The sequence below is a fragment of the Prionailurus viverrinus genome, chromosome B2, assembly GCF_022837055.1.
Source record: "Prionailurus viverrinus isolate Anna chromosome B2, UM_Priviv_1.0, whole genome shotgun sequence".
Taxonomy (NCBI): Eukaryota; Metazoa; Chordata; class Mammalia; order Carnivora; family Felidae; genus Prionailurus; species Prionailurus viverrinus.
Window position 1 is genome coordinate 25,101,822 of NC_062565.1, and position 19,312 is coordinate 25,121,133.

At 50.2% G+C, this 19,312-nt stretch overlaps 2 protein-coding genes across 6 annotated transcripts in view; one reads left to right on the forward strand and one right to left on the reverse strand.

Moving 5' to 3' along the window:
* SLC22A23 (solute carrier family 22 member 23) overlaps positions 1–6,255 on the forward strand; it is a 181,060-nt gene extending 174,805 nt beyond the window's left edge. For 2 of the 4 annotated variants that reach the window (XM_047858395.1, XM_047858402.1), the window contains one exon: positions 1,786–6,255. In XM_047858395.1, coding sequence (XP_047714351.1) covers positions 1,786–2,143 — 358 coding nt within the window. In that variant the 3' untranslated portion in view covers positions 2,144–6,255. The remainder of the gene's footprint in view (positions 1–1,785) is intronic. The other 2 variants (XR_007152114.1, XM_047858397.1) reach the window with 2 other exon arrangements.
* Positions 6,256–8,380: 2,125 nt separating this feature from the next.
* On the reverse strand, positions 8,381–18,822 carry PSMG4 (proteasome assembly chaperone 4). 2 transcript variants are annotated; one of them, XM_047860574.1, is made up of 3 exons: positions 18,528–18,809; positions 12,188–12,263; positions 8,381–8,571 (listed from the first exon to the last, which is right to left on the reverse strand). In XM_047860574.1, exons 1-3 carry the CDS (start codon positions 18,699–18,701, stop codon positions 8,450–8,452), a joined length of 372 nt encoding a protein of 123 aa, XP_047716530.1. In that variant the 5' UTR covers positions 18,702–18,809; the 3' UTR covers positions 8,381–8,449. The 2 variants fall into 2 exon arrangements, with proteins under 2 accessions (XP_047716530.1, XP_047716531.1); XM_047860575.1 differs by lacking the exon at positions 8,381–8,571 and adding an exon at positions 9,417–9,582 and having other exon boundaries at positions 18,528–18,822.
* Between the last annotated feature and the right edge of the window lie 490 nt (positions 18,823–19,312).

The window sequence follows — 19,312 nt, forward strand, 5'->3', positions numbered from 1 at the left end:
GGATCAGATTATCTTTTTCTGGAAAAAAAAAAAGTCATCTGGGAAGTTGATAGGGGTTGTGTTGCATCTATACATTCCTTCTAAGATGGAAGAATTGCCATCTTGACAGTATTGAGTCCTCCAAACCATGAACATGGAACGTCTCTTCATTTATTATATATTTTTAATCTTTTCTCAGCAATGATTTATAGATTTCGGTATACAAGTATTGCAATTTTTTTGTTTTTATTTCTAAGTATTTATTCTTTTGATGTTGCTATAACTGGAATTTTCTTAATTTCATTTTCAGCTTCTTTGTTGCTAGCATGTTGACTTTCGCACATTGGTTTTGTGTCTCATCCCCTTGTAGGTCAGCACTTTTGTGAGTTAGAGCCACCTATAGTGCCAACCAAGAGAATCAGAGGCTCCTCCGAGAGCCTGCTGGAGGGAGGGGCCTTCTGCCCAAGCACATCCAAGAATAAAGGTCACTTTACTAAAGGGTGGTGCATAAGCTCTTAAGCAACTCCAGTGAAAGTTCTTCCTTAAAACAACTGAAATCCACATCCCTGTACCCTCTGCCCACTGGTCTGGGTCTGCTCTCTGAGACGACCCCTTTCTTGAGACAAGACTGCATCCATCAGGCCCCTTCATTGTAGCTCCAGGGCAGAGACCAGACAGCCCTCCCTGGCCTGTTCATTGCAGGGCCCAGTGGGGCCACGACTTCCTGTCACCTGAATGTCATGGTCCCCTTTACTGCAGCCCAGCCCTGCACTGCTTTTTCAGTGGCCACATGATACCTTATCCCCCAAAATATGCTTTTATGTCAAAGGAGAGATGGAGCTTTGACGGATTTTTTTTTTTTTTTCAACGTTTATTTATTTTTTGGGACAGAGAGAGACAGAGCATGAACGGGGGAGGGGCAGAGAGAGAGGGAGACACAGAATCGGAAACAGGCTCCAGGCTCTGAGCCATCAGCCCAGAGCCCGACGCGGGGCTCGAACTCACAGACCGCGAGGTCATGACCTGGCTGAAGTCGGACGCTCAACCGACTGCGCCACCCAGGCACCCCGGAGCTTTGACGGATTTTAATGTTGCATATCTACTAATCTCTCTAGAACTTTTGGTAGGTTCCCTCAAATGGCAGAGGAACAGAGATAAATGGCACTTGCTCTAGGCTTACATTTAGAACTTTCTGAGCCCAGTGCTGCTGTGAATTTCTCTCAATCACAGTGCAAGGTTCCTGGTATAATAGCTCCCCAAGCTGGGAATGATGGTATGGTGTGCAACAATAAATAACGACTCATGGTGAGAAAAATTATTGTCCTTCAAAGTATCTCCCAGTCTCTCTAGTTATGGCCGAGAAAATCTGTTAGTGCTGGTATGTCTATATTACTCTCTTTAACCTCTGTTAATCCACCCCCACCCCTACTCCCCAGTTTCTAAATGAAGAGCAAACCTTGGGAAAGAGCATAATTTAATAATACTTTGTTTTTCATTGCATATCATTTATGGCAAGTGGTACTGGTTTTCCATTTATAGTAGTGTTGTGAAATTGCCTTTCAAAATAAAGTAAAACAACTTGCGCTGGTGAGAAAAAGTATTCTCTAGAGGTGGTACAAAGCTGGCCAAGGCAAAGGTGGTTTGGGATATCCATCATGTGGGATACACTGGGGTGGTGCCATGAACTTGCTCCGTGATCCTGCCCAAGCGTGTCCCCTCCCTCCCCCCTCCCCCAGAGTTGCCGTGCCCTTCCATGGCGGCCTGTGACTGTGGACACTGACCGTGTGTGCTCGTGCCCTCCTGCAGGTGCGGCGGGCTGGGGCTGGTGCTGGCCAGCGCGGGCTTCGGCATGCTGACGGCGCCCATCATCGATCTGCACAACCAGAAAGGCTACTTCCTGCACCACATCATTTTTGCCTGCTGCACGCTCATCTGCATCATCTGCATCCTCCTGCTGCCTGAGAGCAGGAACCAGAGCCTGCCTGAGAACATCTCCAATGGGGAGCACTACACACGGCAGCCACTCCTGCCACACAAGAAGGGGGAGCAGCCCCTCCTGCTCACCAACGCCGAGCTCAAGGACTACTCTGGCCTCCACGACGCAGCCACCGCAGGGGATGGGCTGCCGGAGAATGCCACGGCCAACGGCATGAAGTCCATGTAGCTCTCAGCATGGCCTTCCCTGAAGGGGGGCGCTGTGGGCTCCAAGGGTTTGGGGCTGTTTGGGCACAGGTTTACAGACCAGGGACTGAACACGTGGCTGGGGGCAGGGAAACCCAATTCTGCTGCTGATGCCACAGATGGTAAGACTGTCAACTGGTGTGGGGAAACTCTGTCTTTCCAAGACTCTAAGGACCGTGTTTGAAGAAGCAGACTCTTTGGAAATAACCCTTTGGACTTTCTTTTCTGCCATGAAATGTTTGTATTTATTTTGGTCATTTTTACAAGAAGCACTTTATTCCCTTTTCCTCTGATCTCGAAACGGAACCACCTCCTTCGGAAGAGGGACACGGCCACCAAGGAGGACGCTGTAGGCAACCAGCGCAGCGGTCCTGGAGGTTACACGCCATCCTTGCCCAGCACCCCACAGAGGAGCCAGGGGTTGCTCCCTCTGGGCCCGCTCCCCCCAAGGCCGCCTGCCTGTGTGCAGACTGGTCGTGGAGCATCTCCATGACCACATTGTAGACAGAGTGAAATGTAAATGATTAGGTTTTTGCTAGAGAGTCTGTGTATGGTTTTTAAAGGGTTTTTGTGTGTGTGTGTTTGTGAGGTAAGAGCTTCTGTTCCATGTGTTGGGGGAAAGCAGCTCCCAGATGTCATTAAAACCAGCTTAGTCTTCCTTCAGGATCATCCTTTCGTACTTGACGCTGGAAGGTGTCTGGGGAAAAGTTTGGACATTTCACCAGAAATCCTAAACAATGAGTGGTACTACGGCCACAGTTCGCTGACGCAGGCTTGCCTGGCCGAGCTCACGATGAGCAACAGTGTGGAGACGTGCGACATGTTAACATGATCAGGAATCCTTCCCGGGTTTGGCTCCAGCAGGAAAGCGCCCCATTCACACTCAGCTTCTTGGCCAGTGCAACTTGAAAACAGGCTACTCTCTGAACTGAAAACCACTAGGGACATAACTGAAACAGACACCTGAGGCAAACCCACAGGAGCGAGGGGTGCTCTCCCAGACACAGCCCGTCACCCACATCTCGAGCACACACCACTGCGTAGAGATCACCAGCCCGGACGACTGTCAGCTCTCACTGACCTCACGCTGAGAGACTGCGAAGCCTGTGGGAGCCGCTGCCCCCTCCAGCCTGCCTTTGCCTGCTTCCTGCTTCCTGTCACTTCCGTCAGCACAGAGGGGGGCTTAGGGCAAGGAGTGGGAATCTCACAGGTGAGTCCACCTGACCTCCAGCCTCTTTAAAGCATCAAGACCAGTGGAGAGAAAGCAATAACTCACCAAAGTTCAACACCCATCCCCGATAGCCAAGGGTTTTCATTGTGTTCCTCATTTTTGTCCCAGACAGTGAAGGCTTCTTCCTGCCTTTCCAGGTCAGGCTTTCTCCACCTGTCTGGGGGTACTTCAGAGGAACCTTGGAGGGCCTCCTCAAGGACACCCAGGGGGCCACTAAGAAACAACACTGGCGCAGGCAGGCACTGCCTTGTAGCAACACAGGCACCCGATTTTTTGGACAGCCTGGGTTCTTTCTAGAATTGTCCACCTCTGCACTCTGTGACATGTGTCTTTGCTGTGAGCTGTGTTCTTCCAGGGAACTTGTGGCCTCGAGTCTGTGAAGCAACTAGGTGACTTCCAGCTGACAGCTGCTAGAACTCAAAAGGGCCAGAAGAGATTGCTATAACTTCCCCTTCTCCCTTTCCAGCTTTCCACCTGGCCTATTCTCAGTCCACCCACCTCTCTCCTCCAAAACTGCTAGACCCCAGGAGGAGCCCTCAGATGTGATAAAAACATTGCTGGGGAGGTGAGCAGACTTGCAGGCATGCGTGATTCCAGGGAGTCAACTGCACTGTGTCTGACTCATCACTAGTGCCTGGGGTGTCCAGCCTGCCTGCAAAGGAGGCCACCTGGGAAGCAGGCTGCCTGGGAAGGAAAGCCATCTGGGAAGGAGGCTGCCTGGGAAGGAAGGCCACCTGGATGGAGGCCACCTGGGACGGAGGCCGCCTGGGAAGGAGGCCACCTGGGAAGAAGGCTGCCTGGGAAGGAGGCCGACTGGGAAGGAGGCCACCTGGGAAGGAAGGCCACCTGGGAAGGAAGCCACCTGGGAAGGAGGGCCTCCTGGGAAGGAAGGGCGCCTAGCAGTCTCTCCCCATTTCTACCTGCTCTGAGCCCAGCTCACCCAGGCCTTCCTTCATGTCGGTTAAGTCACTTTTGTTCCATGTTTCAATGTTAGTCTGCATTCACCTTAATTTAAAAAGAACTTTCTTTACATCTGTGCAGCCTTCACGTGCCAAACTTGTGACATACCTTTTGCCTTTTTTAGAGTACTTGCTACAAAGCCACCTGGCAGCAAGACCCATTAAGTCCAGGACACAACGTGTGCAGCATTCAGGCCACAGGGCAGCTGGGGAGGCGGGAAGGAGCCGGTGAGGTCCCTGGGGCTGCTCCTGGCCGGGTACATGTCTACATCCCTCACCCCAGCCCCGGGACACCTTGCAGTGCTGGGACAGCCCCCTTGCTGTCCTGCAGGACTCGAGCGTGTTCTCTCACTGGTCACGTAGACCTTCTGTAAGAAATGTACTGAAGCTGTCATGTGCTGCCAGTAATCTCTATCCAGGAAGGCAGAGGCGAGGCACAGCAAAAAGTCCTGTTCCTTGGTCTCTGAGCTCCATCTGACGTGACAACTGCAAAAACTAGTGCAGCAGAGACAGCACTGTCGCTTCAGCGATCGGGACTAACTCATCATCCACTAGAAGAGAAGCTAGCGTGAGGACTGGGCTCTTGGGACCAAAGTCTGGCAGATGTGAAGGAGGCTGTCTTGCCAACAATCAGTGAGGTCTCAGCAAAGAGGTCCCACAGCTCTTCTCTCCCAGCAGCCTCAGGGTCAGGCTGAGCTCCTGTCCTGTTGCTGGTTCAGCTTAGGGATTTCTGAAGCTCTTGAGGAATGCCTTTACGAAACGGAGCCAAAGCAGAAAAGCTTCCGTGTGGGCTGAGCACTGGGAAATCCCGTACCAAGTGAGCAAGGCAGCAGGGGCCCACCGGAGCCTGATCCATCTCTGCATGGGTGGGGGCTGAGGCCACCAGCTCCCTGGCACCTGTCAGTAGTGTTTGTGGACTCCTCGGTCCTGTTTCCTTCGTCGTTAGTGAGGAAACACTTCTCAGGCACCTGCTATTCAAGTCCGCCCTCCCCACCACCTCCACCACCCCCACCCCCCACTGCCCGGGGAGACATCCCAAGGTACGTGCTCCAGCTCTCCTCCTCCTCTGCCACCCACTCGTGCATCCCGCTATCCTATCAGGGAGCTGTGATCCCCTTTCAATAAAAGTTATGCACAAATGTGAACACTTGAGACAGGGCTGGATATTTCATTTTGTTCTTTTCCAGAAGTCAACAAGAACACCACATGCACTAAATATTAGCACCCAAGACAAATAGGAAACAGTTTTAAATGCTTTGTTTTCTAAAAGTATAATCACTTTCAACTAGGGAAAAGGGGCTGGTAAGTTGGTTTTGCCACAGAACAGAAAGAGAGCAAAAATAAACCTCGTAAAGGAAGTAATTGCACTCAAACATTACCACTTCCTAGAGCCAAACAAGAAATGACTGAAGTGCCATTAAATGAACCGTGTGACCATCGCATCGCCCAGCCCCTAGGTGGCGCGCAGGTGCACGCACATGCTGGGGGAGCCCACACTTCAACTCTTTTAAAGGACACCTCACTTTAATGTATTGTGTGTTTTGGAAAAGCAGTACAGTGTGTTATGTCTAGTGGGGAATACTTCCCTCTGTCCTTCCTGCAACCCCAACATTTGAGGTTTCTCTGTAAGAACCGTGTTACTGTACATGTCGACCGGGATTACTCTGGAGGTGCTCATTCATAGCACAAGCCTAAATCGGGTTCTGAACTGTCGTTCAAAGCTAAACGTCTGCATGATGTCACATCTGTTGTACCTTTGGGGAAAATTTGTAAATGTACAGAAATAAAAATGTTGCCCCATTAACAAATTTCCACTGGAATGTCTTCCCTACCTCATCTGATGGTATCCAATGAAGGGCATTTCACAACCATTGACTACAAAGTAATAAAAACTCTACCTGTTTATGCAGCTCTCACTGTCCCTACTTCAGCGCCTCTGTAAACCGAGTCTTTACTCTCACCCTGAGGGGACAGCGGGTGGCCTCTTACCTCGCTTGCAGGGTCCTAGTCTTAAAAGGCAGGCAGAGGCAGAGATTGGAGTAAACACAAACTGTTCACTTAGTGATAGTCTCAAACCACCTGAGAAACGGGAGCCATCAGGAAATTGGAGAGTTCTTTTCTCTTGTGTGTTGATGTCCTATTCTGTGGCCTGACAGTCCCTAGAGAGGTCAAGAAATGACTCTCTTACACTGTGATTCTGGGAGGAAAGACTGATAACCCAAACTCTCTTTAATGTAGTATTTTTTAACAAGAAAACACTATTTCTTTAATAAAGTATTTATACCAAACTCTTCTCTCCATATCCCTGATTTTGTGTTACTTACTCTTCTTAGAGAGGGGCCCACCGTGCTTGTAACCTACCATGTGGCCGAGGCCTTCGACATTAGCACAGGAAGTCTGCAAAGGAGGCAAGTGTCTTAAACCCCAGATCGGCTCCTCTCAAGTGCCTTTATGTCCTGGCCAGAGTGTACCCACCCCTGGTTGCCTACTAGCTCAGTATGAGACTTTTGCCACTGCATGAAACATGTTACAGGGCCCTCAACTATCTGCCTCTAGCAACAAAAGGGGTCCACATGGACCCTGAAGACTAGAAAATCCTTTGCCAGGGGTCCTCAACCCTGCCTCTGCAGAGCAACATTGTGGGGAGCTTTCCAACGCCACCAAAACCTGGGCCGCAGGCCATCTGAACCTCTGGGGAAGGTCAGGCGTGGGCAATCTGTGAAGGCCACCCCAGGGATTCAGATGTGAAGCTGGGGTTAGGAGCCACTGACCCATGAAATACTGGCTTTTAGAAAAGAGTGTGAAAGAAAATGTGTAGTGTGGGAAACTAGAAAGTCCGGAATCCACTACACGTGGCAGGCAGGAAAGGGCTACAGATCGAAGGTAGCCAAAGCAGGTTCTTAGGACTTGGCAGAAAAGAAAGTGATAGCAAGAGCAAGGAGGAACTAAAGCATTTGGATCCATAAAAATGAAGTGGATAGGGGCGCCTGGGTGGCGCAGTCGGTTAAGCGTCCGACTTCAGCCAGGTCACGATCTCGCGGTCCGTGAGTTCGAGCCCCGCGTCGGGCTCTGGGCTGATGGCTCAGAGCCTGGAGCCTGTTTCCGATTCTGTGTCTCCCTCTCTCTCTGCCCCTCCCCCGTTCATTCTCTGTCTCTCTCTGTCCCAAAAATAAATAAACGTTGAAAAAAAAAAAAAAAAAAAAAAAAAATGAAGTGGATAAATACAATAACTGACATCTAAATTGTGAGGGCACTCACAGAGTCTGCAAAACATGTAGTTGTACTTAATCCTAACAACCCAGTCAAGGCAGAGATTATTCTTGATTTACAGGTGAGGAAACAGGGGCCAGAGAAGTTACAACTTCACCCAGTCCATAAATCCAGTGAGCAGTGTGAGGCAGGACTGGACCCAGGCCCAAGGGAGAACACGGCAGGAGGAGCCATGCTGGGAAAAGGCTCAGCCAGAATGGGACAGGAAGAACATAACGTGAAGCACAAAGACTTATTACCTTAATTCTAATTGGGAATGTACACAGCAGGGTCATAACTAATTTACCTCCTTCCTAAATTATCAGTTCCAACAAAATCCCTTTTTATTTTATTTAAAAAAAATTTTTTTTAACATTTATTCATTTTTGAGAGATGGAAAGAGACAGAGCATGAGTTGGGGAGGGGCAGAGAGAGAGAGGGAGACACAGAATCCGAAGCAAGCTCCAGGCTCTGAGCTGTCAGCACAGAGCCTGATGTGGGGCTCGATCCCACGGACCGTGAGATCATGACCTGAGCCGAAGTTGGACACTTAACCAACTGAGCCACCGAAGGGGCCCCAAAATCCCATTTTTTACCCCAGCTCCCTAGTACTGAGCGGTCACAAGGGGAACCCCACCTGCCCATTTTGCTTTTCTCCTCCCCCAAGCTGATCAATTGTAGCCTTTGGCCCACAAGCTGGTGAGGGGGAAGAAGGAAAGTTAGGAAGATTAACCCTTTAAAAACAAAACGTCAACACATACATGAACCTAATGACAAACAGTGAAATTCAATCCATTTATTTAAATGTACATTGTACATAAGTTACAAATCCTCACTTCTGCCACTCTGCCTAGAACTTTTCCGGAAAAGCCTCCATTTCTTCCTTGATCCTGTTTTCTACGAGTAATGCGAAGTTACTGTCCGTGTTTTGAAGGTTATAGCTGACAAACACTTGTTTGTTGGTCTTCCTGGCTAAAAAGAGAAAACATTGGCACAGACGTGACTGAAAAGCCTGGAGGCTGTGTGCACCTCACACCTACCTCACAGCAGAGAGATGCCTGGGACAAGACAGCGAGGTCGCAGGGAGAGAAGGTGGATCTAATCTGTAATGCTCTTCCCCAGCAGCGGCCACAAATGCAGACTACAGTCATTGAGACCCCCTCCTGCTCTCTGCCACAGTGGTTCTCCAAGCATGGCCCCACCTCAGCAGCAGCACCTGAGAGCTTGTTAGAGCTGCAGATTCTCAGGCCCCCATCCCGGAAGCAGGGGGTGGGGCCAGCAACCTGCTTCACAAGCCCTCCAGGGGATCCAAGCGCTAATCCACTATTCTACTTAAAAAGTTGGTTTGTTTTTTTGTGGGGTTTTTTTTCACTTTTTTAAAATACAGATAATACCAAAGTATTTAAAATACTTAATTTCTCCTTCAGTACCACCCTCTCTACCAATTCCAGTCTTTTCCCAAGGATAATCCTGGGGCTACATTTCTGTACATTTATATAACACACACTTACATGCACATATTGTGTGCATATACACACAAATGTAGGACTTTCAATTTGATGTTGAAGAGACATTTTGACCCTTTCTACAGAACCAACAGTTGGGATGTACTGCTCCAACTACAAAAATCAAGCACAGTCACATGCCCAGAATCAGAAAGACCTATCCTGAAGCCAATTCAGGCAGTAAGCCTAAACCAGTTAAATATCGACCACACCAGTGATGACGCCTCCTCACTCAACCTGGCCTCACCACACCCACAGGGCAAGTGCAAACTCCTACTCCCCACAGAGACACCCACCCACCCTCCCCCAGCCCACAGACATCAGATGACCATGCCAGCCCTGTCATCAAAGGTGAAAACACGGTGAGGTGAGGTGAGGTGAGGTGAGGTGAGGTGAGGTGAGGTGAGGTGAGGTTGGCATCTGTCAAGTCACAGCCCACTCGGCCTACTCTTGTTCGGTGGCAGGAAATTCCTTGTCCCTAGAAGGGGGGGGGGGGGGGGCAGTCACTCTACTTGTTCAGACAGGTTCTTACAGGGAGCAAAACTATCTGCCTGCACTGTTCACCCAGCAGACCCAGCTGTGCCCTCTGTGCTGCACAGAATGAGGGTGTCCCCATGCACACCAAAGCCCTCCAATGCTTCTGGGGTTACTCTGAACCCACTAGATCTTCTCTTTTTCTACTTCCTTTCATCCTCCATATAAGATACCGTTTCAGGGAGCGCCTGGGTGGCTCAGTCAGTTAAGCATCCAACTTCGGCTCAGGTCATGACCTCACAGTTTGAGTTCAAGCCCCACGTTGGGCTCCACACTGACAGCTCAGAGCCTGGAGCCTGCTTCAGATTCTGCCTCCCTCTCTCTCTCTGCCCCTCCCCGCTCATGCTGTGTCTCTCTCTCTCTCTCAAAAATAAATAAACATTTAAAAAAGTTAAAAACAAACAAACAAACAAAGATACTGTTTCAGGATGCTTCTCTCTTCTCATTACCCCTCTACACAAGCAATGTATTTTCAACGGCAGGGTCCAGACCTAAGCTCGAGATGACCAGAACAGGGAAGGGCAGTGCTGGACAGCCCCCTGGTGACCCCAGCACCAGTGCATCACCAGACCCAGCCACATCATACCACTGACTTTTCCAGCTTTTTCTGTGTGCCTGTCCTTGCTGGGACTCAGGACTCAGGACTGCCAGGTTTTGCTGATAACAAGGCAGGAGGGACCCTTCGTTAATATCTGAGTTTAATAATAAGTTGGTGAGGACTTATTTTGTCTATGTTCTGTCACAATTTATACAGATTATTATAAATTGATGGAAACCACATAGGAAAAATATTTGTTAAAATTTGCACAAAACTAAAAAAAAGTAATAGTTTGTTGCATACAAACTGCTCCTAGGCTTTCATCTCAAGGGTACCCTTGGGCCCATCTTACTTTATTGGCATAAACAATTTATTCGTGGCACAGCAAACAAGCCCCCGCCATCCTCTACCAGAATCCGTCTCTCACACTGGGGTGATCCTATAAACATGAACACTCTCCCACGTCTTCGTCTGACCAGGCAGGGCATGCAGTGGTCTATACGATATTATGTGTGTCAGCCCTTCAACGCTGGTAAACACAGAGTGATGCACGTAGAAGCCAAGGGGCATCTTGTCGTCAACTAACTTCACGTGGTTCAGAAAAAAAATAGTATCAACACAGGGAATGAGAGCAACTGGGAATCTAGGCGAAGGCTAAGCAGAAATTCCCTGTATCTTTGGGGCAAATTTTCTGTAAATGTAAAATTACTTCCTAATAACAAGTTACCAGAACTTACTAGTTTGGTTACTAGCGCACACTAGTTAGTAGCCAGGTTTCTCTAAAAAGGTACAGTAGATATTCCTAAAATGCCACAGCTGCCCTCGTGGTTGGCCCTCCTCACACACAGAACTCAGAGTGGCAAGTCTAGAATGACCAGTCCTCACCCTGCCCCCTCCTCCCCCTCCCCCCCTCCAGTGTGTGGCTGTGCTGTTCACCCAGTTGCCTCCCTGAGTGACCAGCATATAAACTTCCACTAAGCAGGGATAGGTTGATAGAAATGTCAGTGCCACTAAACCAGAAGCTTCTTAAAGTCAGGACCCAGACCTCAGCCACTGTACACCCCAGCACCAGGACATGGGGCCCCATAATGGGCTCTGGAACCGAACTGACAGGGAGCACTGGTGAACACGATGCCCGAGGAGGAGACAGAGGTTGCCCGGCTGTCCCATGTCTCCAGGTGCGCTGGGAGACGTGGTGACTGAGCACTGGCAGAGGGCAGAACACATACCATCCTGACCCCAACTACCTGGGTATTTCCAGAAAGTATGTGTTTGGGGCCCGGGAGAGGGTGGCGCTTTTAACCTCTCATTCTTGCTCACCACCCTCCATGCCACACTCAGGTCAGGCCAGCCTCCCCTCTTGCGATCTCTGAACAAGGACAATCCCTCCTATGCAGTGCTGGCAGGCGGCTGCCCAGGGTCTCCTGAGTCACCAGGCGGCTACCCAGAGCCACTGCCTGATAGGTACCGTGGGCACCACTCACACTCTCCTCCCACGAGGAGGTAATGTGTTTACAGGAAGGAACTGAATCACCTTGTCATTCATCAGCTTGCACAGCAGCCAAGGCATGACGTGGGAGGCCCTTAAGAACATGCTGGCCCTGAGACAGTGGTCATGGTCAAGGGCATGGACAAGCCCTCCTTAAAGAAGACATCTGTGCTCATCTCTCAATACAAGGATTCTTTCCTTCTAAAGTCACCGGCCTCATGGTTCCATTAAACAGCGAGGTCCCCTGGGGCGCCTGGGTTGCGCAGTCGGTTAAGCGTCCGACTTCAGCCAGGTCACGATCTCGCGGTCCGTGAGTTCGAGCCCCGCGTCAGGCTCTGGGCTGATGGCTCGGAGCCTGGAGCCTGTTTCCGATTCTGTGTCTCCCTCTCTCTCTGCCCCTCCCCTGTTCATGCTCTGTCTCTCTCTGTCCCAAAAATAAATAAACGTTGAAAAAAAAAAAAAAAAAAAAAACAGCGAGGTCCCCACCCAGCTGCTCCTGCAGCACCAGCCGTGGGCACGTACCTAAGCGCTGGGCAAGGCCAGAGGAGGTCGTATCAGAAGTGTCTCCAAGGAGGGAGGTAGACACGGGGATGGAATCCTAAAAAGAAACAAAGAAAACAATGCTGCTTCTCCATAGGCCAAACTTCTGTAGCTTCTGACTCATCCTTCCTGGCAATGGCAGGTTCTGGTAGGTTAGACACTTTTACCAAGAGGAGGAAGGTCTGGCATCTGTGTCAACAGCCAGGTCGGTTAACCCTCTACTGTATGTGATGTCACAGAGCTAGTACAGACACTTGAAGCTGGCATCACAGTGCTGTTAATAAGCGATAAGACTTACTTTACACAAAAGGCTTGTTTTAGGGTTGGAAGCCCCAAAGCATGCTGAAGGGCAACATTACCACCAAGAGGTCATTAAGGGCACAGAGGAAAGCTCGTCACAGAGTCTGGGTGCCACTGCTACCAGGTCCCTCTAGCCCGCAAGTCAGGCATCAACGGAGAAGGCAGGACGCCAATCTCCTCATCCAGACCTGTAAGAGAGCACACGGCTCCATGCCCCTGAAGGGGTCTACGCTCTTCAAGGTCAACAAGGGCCCTATGAGTTTGCAAAAGGACATCAGTCATCAGGGTCCATATAACGAATAAAGGAACATCAGATTATGTTTGGCCAATCCTCATTTCAGATAAGAAGCAATAAAACTAAAGATAAATAAATGTGGCCCTTCTGAAATTTAGAAGAAATCTTACTTCCAATTACTTTGGGGTTTTGCTTGTTTGTTTATTTTGAGAGAGAGAAAGAGAAAGAGAGAGAGAGAGAAAAAGTGGGAGGGAAGGAGGGAGGGAGGGAGGGAGGGGGAGAGAGACAGAGAGAGAGAGAGAGAGAGAGAGAGAGAGAGAGAGAGAGAATATCCCAAGCAGGCTCCACACTGCCAGCCCAAAGTTCAATGAGGGGCTCAAACTCATAAACCAGGAGATCATAACCTGAGCCGAAATCAAGAGTCGAACGCTTAACTGACTGAGCCACCCAGGCGCCCCATCCAATTACTTTTGGAAGTAACTCCCCTTACCATTAAACTTCCTACCTAGCTTAGGAGAAAAAAAATCACTAACTTATAATATGGTCAAACTTACTTCTATCAAAATATTAGACTTCTAAAAGAAACAGCCTCAGTACAGAGGCAAGATTTTTAGAAGAATAAGCTGCCACCAAAGGCTCTGGGGTTGGTGCCCATCCCCCCACACTGTCCAGGTAGAGACAGGTGAACTGAACAAACACCTGCTGTGTGCCAGATACTGTGAGTAAAGCATGGATCAGAGACTGCTCTTTGTCTCCTAGGGGTTCAAAGTCACTTCAAAAGGAGAGAGAACTTGTTCAGGTCTATAAGAGATGATCAAAAAACACAGGGTAAGAACAAAAGCATTTACTGCAAGCTTTTTTTTGAAAAGATAACAAAAACATGATCTTAATGAATATGCTGTTTACAAAGTTCAAGTTCAACATTCAGCTCTATGCTAATAGTATCTAAACTCTAGAAAATCTACCTTAACAAGGTGGTCATTTCCCACCAAAAACAAAACTAAAAACTCCATATTGTTACCCTTAGTACTTCGTTACAATTTCCAAAATCATACTGCACCCAACTGGTCTCCCAGGCACACATAGGCCTAGACAGTTTTACTGTGGATGGGGCACCAAGTGGGCCCAACACATGCTAAATTACCTGAGCAAATAGGGCCCCATGTCCCCTTTTCCCTGGTCTCAGGCCAGCCTCCATCATGTTGGGGGAATCTGTATCACCCTTGTTCTAAAGCCTCTTGTGGTGCCACAAACAGACCACGTGGGGCCAGCTGGAAGAAAAGCAGGGCATGTGATTTTGTTCTAGATGGTCTTGTCTTGCGTGTGGGGGTAGAGGGGAAAGGGAGGAGGGAGGAGACATCACAGACCCTTTGGTGCCATCCTCCATGCATGGGCCAACAACAACCTTTTCCTAGGAAGGGCCAGAGGGTAAATCGTTTAGGTTTTTGTCGTTGTTGTTGCTTTTTTTAACTGTTTCTATTTATTTTTGACAGTGAGAGAAACAAAGCACGAGTGGGGGAGGGGCAGAGAGAGAGGGAGACAGAATTTGAAGCAGGTTCCAGGCTCTGAGCTGTCAGCACAGGGCCCGATGAGGGGCTAGAACTCATAAACCACGAGATCATGACCTGAGCTGAAGTCTGACACTTTACCGACTGAGCCACCCAGGAGCCCCTCAATCATTTAGTTTTTTATGGAGAAGGTCCAGTTGTAACTGTTTGATGCTGCTATCAAATTACAAAAGCTCTGACAGACATTACTGAATGGATGGGCAGATCTATGTTCCAATAAAACTTTGTTACAAAAGTAGACTGGCAGCAGGCCAGCCTGTAGGTCCTGGTTTGCCAAGCCCTATTCCACAGGAATCTTGTGTTTCCTGCTGTAAGCTTTGGTCTACACTTCTCTCCGGTTGGCTGGGTGCTCTGTTCCTGAAGGACAATGTACAGGTACACAAGGTGGCCAATAAGTGGGGAATGAACTTCTGACAGGTCTGGTAACTGAGACTGGCCCCTTTTCCTTTTCCTACCTGATCTTCATGGAATGTGAGTTTCCATTTGAGAAAATACACCCTTCTAGGAACTATGACTACCAAATGGTCAGACTGCCAAACTGCACCAAAGCAGCCCACAGGAGGAATCCTGAAATTGATTCAAGGAAGCAATGCCTGGTTTTACTAATGAGCAGTCCTGGGCCCCATGTGACCCACAGCCTAACCCACTGTCTATGACTATAGCCTTAGGACTATGAAAGAAGGAGGTTCCAGGGCACCACAAGCTCCAAACACACCACCGTATCCATCACCCTGTGCCCCCGCAGACCCTCTACCTCTCCCCTCCAATGAAAGAAGACATGGAACTGCCACCTGCCCAAAGGCCCAGCTGCGGGTACCCACCAGAAAAGAAATCAAAGAAAACCCACCCAGGAAAAGAACAGCAAGAAGGGAAAGGGCAGAAGAAGGACACTGTGTGAAGACATCCAGAGGTCCCATTCAGAGGCTGTCTCCTTCCCGAAGCCTTACCCAGGTCCTGCCTGATGGCTCTCTCCTCTGATTGCCCACCACCCCAAGGGCCCCTTAGAGATTCCAATCCTTACAGTCTGCCAAGCTGCAGGTTACTACTGGTAGCCCTCCCTAGCAAACCCAGAGTTCCTCCAGGGGGGCCTCATTGTTTCATTCAGCAATGATTTAATGAGCAGCTTGCCAGGCTACTCCTAAACCAGACAAACCTCACCTCCACCATGGATACTGACAATAAACTGCAGAGGAAGCAACACTGGGGCATGCCCATGTACTAAAGCAGGGAGGAAGGCAGTAGCAGGGGAGCTCTACCAGGTAGCAGAGCCTAAAGGGTTACTGTAAAGTCTCTGACCTGTACTCTGAGGTTACCTCTTGAAAGGTCTGCAGCAGAAGGATGACAGTATCTGATTGCCATCTGCTGCCCTGCAGGGAACTAGCCACATGGCAGTGTTGTGGGCTGAACTGTGTCCTCCAAAAAGAAAAGTCCACATCCTAACCCTTAGCACTTGTGAATGTGACTTTACTGGAAATAGGGTCTTTGCAGAGATGTAAGTTAAGATGAGGTCATAATGGAATAGGGTGGACCCTTAATCTATTATGACTGGGGTCTTTACAAGAAAACACACAGAGAAACACACAGAGAAGATGGCCAGTGACACCACAGGCAGAGATCTGAGTGATGAAGCCACAAGCCAAGGAATGCCAGGATTGCCCCCAACACCAGAAGATGGGAGAGGCATGGGAAGATTTCTCCCTACGAGCCACCAGAAGGAACCAGCCCTGCCGACACCTTGACTTTGGACTTCCGGCCTCCAGAACTGTGAGGGAATAGATCTTGGTTGGTTTAAGCCCCCCAGTTTGTGAAACTTTGTCACAGCAGCTCTAAGAAATGAACACAAACAGCAAAGGGGGAATCAGGCTAGGAGGAAAGGAGATGCTGCGGGCTTCACCGAGGGCAGGCTGGAAAGGAGGTGAGAGGTGTGTAAGCAACCTTTTAGGCAACCAACTTGAACAATGGAAACCTGAGTAAGATAGAAGGGCCCACAGTGCCCTCCAACCCCTTGGCTGAATACAAACAGGCCCATTAGGTGACCCACCTCAAAATATCCTTAAGTCCTAGCTGACCAATGGGTGGGTTACTTACACTTGGGCACAGGTGTTGGAGAAGTAAAGAAAGTACGCCAAAGATGGCCAAAGGAACTAAAACAAACTCTGGTCTCTAGCTTAGAGACCCCTCCTCCAGGTTCTTCTTCCTTTGCTGTGTGCAGGAAAACCCCCACAGATATGGAAGCTGGCGGCTATAAATTACCCTCCTCACTTGCATTCCGGGCTCAGACCTTTGGAGAAACAGTCTCCTCTGAGAACACTGGTGTGAAATAATTATCTCCAATCCACAAAGATCTCCTAGTGCCGCTTGGTTTTTCCGCCAGGGTTCCAGCCTGGTTCCGTAACACAGGTACCAAAAAAGGAAAATTCCATTAGAACCCACACCCCCTTAACTACAGCCCCTCACCACTGCCTCCAGGCAGTCTCTCCCTTGCTGTCCTTCCCCCAGCTCCCTTGCGGTGTATTCAATAAACTTCTACCTCCTTTGTTCTGCCTTGGGTGAATTCTTTCACTGACCCAGCCAGGCCAACAGGGTGGTTGGATTCCCCCTGTGTTGATGGACGGCAGTGCCTACAGATTCACTGACACTCGCCATGGGGAGAGTGGGAGAGTAATCAAGGTTCGAACGGAGTTTCCACAACAACAGATGGGCTGGCTGTGAAAGAAGCAGGTCTGAGGGAAGAGGTTAAGAGTTAGGTCTTACTTTTCTAAAGAAAACATCCAGATAGCCAACAGGCACATGAAAAGATGCTCAATGTCACTCCTCATCAGGGAAATACAAATCAAAACCACACTCAGATATCACCTCACTCCAGTCAGAGTGGCTAAAATGAACAAATCAGGAGACTATAGATGCTGGAGAGGATGTGGAGAAACAGGAACCCTCTTGCACTGTTGGTGGGAATGCAAACTGGTGCAGCCACTCTGGAAAGCAGTGTGGAGGTTCCTCAGAAAATTAAAAATAGACCTACCCTATGACCCAGCAATAGCACTGCTAGGAATTTACCCAAGGAATACAGGAGTGCTGATGCACAGGAGCACTTGCAACAATAGCCAAATTATGGAAAGAACCTAAATGTCCACCAACTGACGAATGGATAAAGATGTGTTTTATATATACAACGCAATACTACTTGGCAATGAGAAAGAATGAAATCTGACCACTTGTAGCAACATGGATGGAACTGGAGAGTGTTATAAGGGAAATAAGTCAGGCAGAGAAAGACAGATACCCTATGTTTTCACTCATATGTGGATCATTAGAAACTCAACAGAAGACCAAGGGGGAGAAGAAGGAGGGGAAAAAAGTTACAGAGAGGAAAGGAGGCAAACCATAAGAGACTCTTTTAAATACTGAGAATGAACTGAGGGTTGATGGGGGTTGGGGGGTAGGTGGGTGATGGGCATTGAGGAGGGCACCTGTTGGGATGAGCACTGGGTATTGCATGGAAACCAATTTGACAATAAATTACATATTTAAAAAAAAAGCAGCACCTTAGAAGTAGCGGGGGGGGGGGGGAGGGGGAGGGGGTTGGGCGGGGAGGAAGGAGTTGGATCTTAAAATATGTCTAGTGTGAGATGCCTATCAGATTTTCAGGTGGAGACACAGGAGTCCGAGGTCTGTACTGGAAACAAAGAAAATTAGGTGTGTTCAATACAGAGATGGCAGGAAAACTAAGACGTGGATACCATCCTCCGGGAGGGGGAGTGTGACCAGACAGAAGTCCCACGACAAAGCCCTGAACGTTCCAACTACTGAGCGGGGCTCGAGGAGCCAGCAGAGGGGCGCCCGCCTTAAAGATAGAGGAGGAAGGGATAGGCGGGGATCGCCTGGGGGCCCACGCCCGGCCGACGGCATTCGGCTCCCCACGGATGGTGCAGGCCAGAACCCCGGTTCCTTAAGACATCACAGGAAGAGTTCCGGAGAGCCCCGAGGCCCCCTGGGCCCAGGAAAGACTGAGGGCACAAGTAGGGAACCACAACCCCTACTATTCCGGGCGGGCACCAGGCGTGTGCCTGGACCCTCAGTCACGTGCCTGGACCCTCAGTCACCTTGCCTCCCAGCCCCCGCCCCCATACCCGCTCGACCCCTCGCACCCCAACCTTCCAAGCCGGCCGGCATTCCCAGTCCTTCCCCCAGCCTCCGCCCCCTCCCGACCCGCACTCACGTAGCGATTGCACATGGCCACCGCGAGGTTGCGCAGGTGAGGCGTGGCCCCCACCCACAGGAAAAGCGAGTCCGTCAGCCGCATGACGTGGAAGTGGACGAGCTGCTCCCACAGCCTCGCGCTGAAGTTGTGCAGGGAGACGTCCCCGCCAGCGGCGGCCGGCGGCCCGTCCATGCCGCCCGGCGGGCCCACGCCCGCAAACGCCGAGACTCCGGTCCCGCTGCCGTCGTCGGCCGGGCCAGACCCAAGCAAGCGAGCGACGAGAGGTCGAGCGCGCTTTCGCTTTCGGTCCGGGGAGGAGGCGGGGCTAGCCCGGGACGTAGGTGGGGCCGGGAGTGGGCGGGGGCGGGCGGCTAGAAAACGCCGAGTAGGCCGGGCCCTGGCTGCGCTGTCCCGTCGGCCTCCCCCGGCGCCCGGGTCTACTGAAAACCCGCGGTCCTCAGCAGCAGGGGCTGGGCCGGTGTCCGGCGGTGACCTTAGGGAGTCCGCGGGCGCCTGGCAGAACCCGCCCTTGCTTGTTCCTTCCCTCCTTCACCCCAATTAGTGTTCGATGAGTAGCATTCAAGGGCTGGAGCTAGCTGCCTCCTCTTCCCAAGTCCTGACTCACAGCCCTTCGGAGACAACCACTTTTAAATTAGTGCCTTAAGCGCTCTTGCGCAGCCGCCTCCCCTCACACCGTCTTAGGTTTGGTTTACCAAAATCCTCCTCCCCTAGCAGCCCTGTACCTTCAGGGAAGCCTTGAATGCAGCTAGGCTTTGAGAAAGGCAGCAATATTGGGAGAAAGC

What these genes read in the sequence shown, in the direction of transcription:
- PSMG4 (XM_047860574.1), bottom strand. Translation starts at nt 18,701, where the DNA reads ATGGACGGGCCGCCGGCCGCCGCTGGCGGGGACGTCTCCCTGCACAAC. An exon ending in TGGCCATGTGCAATCGCTAC is followed by an intron (nt 12,264 to 18,527) that starts GTGAGTGCGGGT and finishes GTTTCTTTTTAG; the next exon opens with GATTCCATCCCCGTGTCTAC. An exon ending in TGGCCTTGCCCAGCGCTTAG is followed by an intron (nt 8,572 to 12,187) that starts GTACGTGCCCAC and finishes TTCTCTTTTTAG; the next exon opens with CCAGGAAGACCAACAAACAA.